The 6000-nt window shown below is 39.5% G+C and overlaps 1 protein-coding gene across 7 annotated transcripts in view; it reads right to left on the bottom strand.

Annotated features, from left to right (window-relative positions):
* Positions 1–4571: 4571 nt before the first annotated feature.
* ODF2L (outer dense fiber of sperm tails 2 like) overlaps positions 4572–6000 on the bottom strand; it is a 142474-nt gene continuing 141045 nt past the window's right edge. For 5 of the 7 annotated variants that reach the window (XM_033916903.1, XM_033916901.1, XM_033916902.1 and 2 more), the window contains exon 17: positions 4573–4785. In XM_033916903.1, the coding sequence (XP_033772794.1) occupies positions 4657–4785 (129 nt within the window). In that variant the 3' untranslated portion in view covers positions 4573–4656. Of the gene's footprint in view, positions 4786–6000 lie in introns of all 7 variants that reach the window. The other 2 variants (XM_033916904.1, XM_033916905.1) reach the window with 2 other exon arrangements.

Genomic DNA, 6000 nt, shown 5'->3' with positions numbered 1-6000 from the left:
CAGGCTGAAGAGCTCTAGCCTTTCCTCACAGGGAAGTCATTCCATCCCTTTTATCATTTTCATTGCTCTTCTCTATACCTTTTCCAATTCCACTATATCTTTTTTGAGATGCAGCAATCATAATTGCGGCTATACCACGGAGTGATAGAAAGGCATTATAAAATTTTTATCATTGTTTTCCATTCCTTTCCAGATAATTCCTAACATTCTATTTGCTTTCTTAGCCACTGCTGAACACAGCCCTCCAAAACCCACTCAAAACCTACTGTGCTTACGTAAAAATGACACCTGCAGGCATAAGGGTTATTGTTGAGATGTACAGATGGGTACAGTAAGTTTTGTATGGGTTTTAAAAGGCTCATCATACAATATATGCAGGTTATAGTGAAATGTGTACCTGGGACTTTTTAATGTGACATTCCTGGCAGTACCCCCTATAGTACCCCTCTTCTCTGCTCAGATGTCTGTGGCCAGTTTGCTAAGAATGCTGACTGCTTGTACGTCCCAATGGCTTGTTTGTGTGCATTTTTCTTTTGGACATTTTCATATTTGAAAATGGCCACAAAAAGATAGACGCACTAAGATGTCTTGTGGTTTCAAAAACAGACATTTTCTGTACTGGATTTTTGGACATCTTTCCCTACACTTCCAAACTGAGACTTAGATGCCCTATCACAAATGCTCCCCCACATTCCCTCAGTAACTTGGCAATTAAAGTATTCTAGTGCATAACTGCAAAGGCAGTGTCCAGATGAGAAGGGTATGGTCATGGCAGAGGCGTTCCAATTATTTAGATGCATGCCTTGTTGAATACTGTAAGCTGCTTAACGGCTGCATTTAGAAGCACCTATTAGAGCAAGTGTAAGTGGCACCTAAACATGATTGACTCCAGGATTTACATCTGCTAATGATGTTAGGACACTGACATTTATCCTGTTGAAATGGGGAATGTGTATCTTTTTGGTGTCCTGGATTGGCCACTGTGAGGACGGGCTACTACTGGATGGACCATTGGTTTTACCCAGCAGGGCTGTTCTTATGCCCTAGTCTGACTCATATTGGGTCAGATCAAAGGTCCTTCTAGCCTAGCATCCTGTTTTCAATAGTGGCTTATCCAAGTCACAAGTGCCTGGCAGGATCTATAAAATTAGTGAGATTCCATGTTACTTATAAGGTCTGACAATTAAGTTCAACATTAATTTGCGAACTTGCCTCTGTGCACTTGGCAGCATTGTACAAACAATTCGCTAAAGTTTCATAACCTTTGGGTCAACATGTAGTGATGTCTTGCTGAGTGGCATCCATTATTGTTGTGTGTTTTTGTGTGCCATCATGAGAATGTCAGAGCTTGAATTAGAGCAACAAACAAACATTAAATTTCTTGTTAAACTTGGCAAGAGTGGAAGTGAAATCAGGGATAATGCCATGAAGAAAATGGCAATGTACAAATGGATTAAATATTTTTCTGAGGGGAAAATAAGTGGAACTGATGAAGAAAGGTCAAGGTGGCCAGTAATGAGCAGAACTGACGAAAACATTACAAAAATTCATTGAATTGTTCGTCAAAATCGTTAGTTGACTGTGAGAAGCATAGCAGACCAAGTAAACATCGATAGAGAAAACAGGAAATCTTAATTGAAAATCTTGGCATGAGAGGTGTGTGCAAAAATGGTACCAAAGAAGTTCACCAACGAACATAAGCAAAGGAGAGTCAAAATTTGCCAAGACTTTTTGGAAAGGAAAAACGATGTTTTGGGCTGTGTCATCACTGGTGATGAAACATGGGTGTTCCAATACAATCCTGAAATAAAGCATCAAAATGCACAATGGAAGTCATCCAATTCTCCACAACCAAGGAAGTTCCACCAGTCCAAATCAAGAGTCAAAATGATGTTGCTAACCTTTTTTGATATCAGTTCATTATGAATTTGTACCAACTGGACAGTTAACCACATTTACTATTTGGAAGTGCTGAAAAGGCTGTGTGTAAAAGTTAGATGAAAACGACCTGAACTTTTTGCCAACTCATGGCTCTTGTATCACAACAATGCACCAGCTCACACGGCACTGTCTATGAGGGAGCATTTAGATGGAAAACAAATAACTGTTTGGAACACCCTCCCCCACTCACCTGATTTGGCCCACAAAGACTTTTTTCTTTACCCGAATATAAAGGAAATATTAAAAGGAAGACTATTTTATGACATTCAGGACATCAAGGGTAATATAACGACAGTTCTGATGAGCATTACCAAAAGAGTTCAAAAATTGCTTTGAAGGGTGAACTAGGCACTGGCATCGGTGCACAGTTTTCCAAGGGGAGTACTTCGAAGTTGACCATAGTGATATTCAGCAATGAGGTATAGCACTTTTTCTAGGATGAGTTCGTGAACTTAATTGTCAGACCTATACAGATAAAGTGGATTTCTAAAGTTTACCTTAATATCGATGTATGGATTTCTCTTCTAGGAATTTTCAAAACCTTTTTTTAAACCCAGCTATGCTAACTGCTTTTACCACATTCTTCACTGAGTTCCAGAACTGAACTGTCTATTAAGAATGAAAAATTATTTTCTATTTATTTTAAATGTACTATCTAGCAACTTCATGGCATGTCCCCTGGTCATTGTATTTTTTGTAAAAGTAAATAATTGATTTATATATATTCACTCCACTCCAGTCAGGATTTTATAGTTGTCTATGATGTCTCCTCCCAGATATGATGGTGTAGATTGGAGCACCTGTTTGAGAGGGGTGGAAGCTGAGCTCTCAGAAATGGTGTGTGGTTGTAGAACTGTTATTGTTCTTCAGTTGCTTACGCTGAGGAAGGGGCTATATGAAAGACGAAGAAGCTCTTCGTACTGTTCCAGCGCAAACACAAAATTCTCCAGCTATTTGGCACCACTATAAGAAATCATGGAGATCATCAATTCATAAAAGAACAACAGTTCAGGCAATAATGCTAGAAGTTGATTCTGGAACATGGAACATGACATTATATGATAAATGGTATGGTGACCTTTAACAAAGCAGTGCACACAGTTCATTGAAATAATGTAATAAGTAGAGCCCTTTGAATGATTTCAGCTACAGTTTATCCTATGTTAACTGTTAGCATCCTATAGCTCACAAATACAATGCATGTATCTTTTTTGACACTGGTTTTCTAAAGGGTGATCTCATATTAAAAATATGCTGAAAACAGGCACATAGAATCATTCAATCTTTGTCAACTTTCCAAGAAAATAATAGTGCAAATGAACTCCATTTGGAGCATTTTTCCTCAGTAGTTTCAGATGAATTACTTAGAACTGCAGATATCAGAATATATACTGAGTAAGTGAACATAAGATAAGGAACACTTGTCTCTCCTTCCCCCATCTCCCAACCCAGCCATTCGTTATCTATATGTACATGGATCCTAAACTTTGCTGTTATCGGCATTACTTATTTATCGCCATTGGTTTCCAGTTCATTTTCTACATTAATATAAGATTCTTACTATGATATACAAAACACTTCACTCCCCGAATTACCTTTCCTCAAAGATTTGTCCCTATAAACTTTCCCATCTCTGCTCATCTTCCAAACTGCTCTTTTCTCTAACATGACCATCTTGAGCTTGCTTAGAAAGCGACCTCATTCTGCTTTCTTCTTCCTTGGTCCCTATCTCTGGAATTCCCTTCCCTAAGATGAGAAGCTAATATTATCAAATTTAAATCTCAGCTCAAAGCATTTTTGTTTAATCAAGCTTTCTCACCTTGTCCTGGTGGTAGAATTGTTCTGGGAATCCATTTTCAGATGTTGTAATATATGTTCCCTTTTAAATTTCTCTGCACTTTGCTATTCTACCCTACAGTTCTCCCTCCGTATTAGCGGTTTCAATAATCGCAGTTTTGATTTTTCATGGTTTTTAGCTTGCTGGCTCCTCCACCCAAATTACATCAGCTTGCATAAAGAAATCGCTGATTCCAATTGTTTACCGAGAAAATCGCTGATTCCCAGCACTTTCTTCACCGTGTTTTGCCTCTCCTTCAGGAACAGACCAGGTCTCCCATCATGTTATTCGCAGTTTCACCATATTCACAATGGTTTTTAATAGATAACAGCGAATAACATATGAAAAAGTTATTTGCGGTTTTTCTGTATTCACGGGTCTGTTAATCCCCTATCACAACGAATATGGAGGGAGAAGTGTATACTGAATTTTGGCTTTGCTTTTCTACTTCAGATTTCATTTTATTGTTTTAACTATGCACATCACTTAGGCTAGTAAGAGAGGTACATAAAGCTGAAATAAGCCGTATTACGGACCAGATTGTATTGCATTCTAGTTCTAAGGGAGTCTTTCTCTTGGCACAGCAAGGACTTCTGCAGCCTCTTCTAGGTTTGTTGGTATTTAAGCTATTAGTTGGCTGTAGGATCCAGCTGTCCATGTTATAAAAATGCAACTATGAATGTTACAAATATGTAAGGTATACTAGGCAGTTAAAAACACGATCTTATTGTAGTCCTCTATAAATTTTTACTAGAATTTGCTAACTACAATAACTAGCAAAAATGAATGTTAACACATCCAATTGTTTTTATTTGGAATACATCTTGTTAATGTTTCATTTGAAGTTTTTGTTAAATATTTCAAAATATAGGGAAACTTTATTCAAACATTGTAGCATAAGTTGCTTTCAGAAACTGCACATATTTCTGGGCTCCTTGGTTTTGGTTTTCTGTTTGATCCAGGCTGTGCTGCATGTCTTTCATCTGTAGATGATAATACTTCTCAGACTAGAAAAAAAAAGGTGGGGGGTGGGGAAACACAAGGTAGTAACTAAATATAATCCAAGTAAAACCATAGCACAGCAAATGTCTCTCTAGATCAGGGGTGCCCAATATGTCGATCGCGATCAACCGGTAGATCTCAAAGGCAACGTGAGTCGATTGCTAGACTCATGTTGCCTTCGCAATCTACCGGGCCAAACAGCCTTTCTCACCCTGACGTCCCCTACCGCCGCCCCAAGCTCTCCCTACAGAAGCGTTCTCCCCGACATCAATTCTGACGTCGGAGAGGAAGTTCCAGGCCAGCCAATCGTGCCTGGCTGGCCCGGAACTTTCTTCCATCAGAATTACCGTTAGGGAGAAGGCTGCTGGCCTGTTGCAGCGTCAGAAAACTCGGCAACGGCGGTGTCTGTGGTGGCTTGGGGGCCCAGAAGTCGGTTGTGTTCCCAGAAGTTAGCGGTGGCTTAGGGGCCTGTTCCCAGACGACAGCCCCAGCAGTGGCTTGTGGAGAAAGAAAGGGGAGACAGAAAGACAGGGAGGCAGAACAGGGAGACAGACAGGGAAACAGAAAAGATAGGGAGGCAGAAAGAAAGAAAGGGGAGGGGGCAGGGAGAGAGGAAGAAAAAGTTGAACTCATGGAAGGACAGAGATGTTGTTTGGGGAATGGAATGAGGTCTGGAGGAGACGAAGCATGCAGGAGGCAGAAAGAAGGGAAGAAATATTGGATGCACATTCAGAAGAAGAAAGTGCAACCAGAGACTCATGAAATCACCAGACAACAAAGGTAGGAAAAATGATTTTATTTTCAATTTAGTGATCAAAATGTGTCCGTTTTGAGAATTTATATCTGCTATATTTTGTACTAAGGCCCCCTTTTACTAATACGCAGTAGCAGATTTTAGCGCAAGGAGCCTATGAGCATTGAGAGCAGTGCGGGGCATTCAGCGCCGCTCCCTGTGCTAAAAACTGTTATTGCGGTTTAGTAAAAAGGGAGTGGGTATATTTGTCTATTTTTGTATAGTTGTTACTGAGGTGACATTGCATATTTTAAAGTCATCTGCCTTGACCTCTTTGAAAAAAATCCCCCCGAATATAAATGATAATTTTCTCTGCGTACAGTGTGCTTTGTGATTTAAAAATTTTTTTTATTGTTGGTAGATAATTTTGACTTGGTTATTTTAAAAGTAGCTCGCAATCCAAAAACGTGTGGGCACCCCTGCTCTA

This window comes from Geotrypetes seraphini, chromosome 12 (assembly GCF_902459505.1).
Source record: "Geotrypetes seraphini chromosome 12, aGeoSer1.1, whole genome shotgun sequence".
In the NCBI taxonomy this organism is placed as follows: Eukaryota; Metazoa; Chordata; class Amphibia; order Gymnophiona; family Dermophiidae; genus Geotrypetes; species Geotrypetes seraphini.
This window is presented reverse-complemented; position numbering and strand designations above follow the sequence as displayed.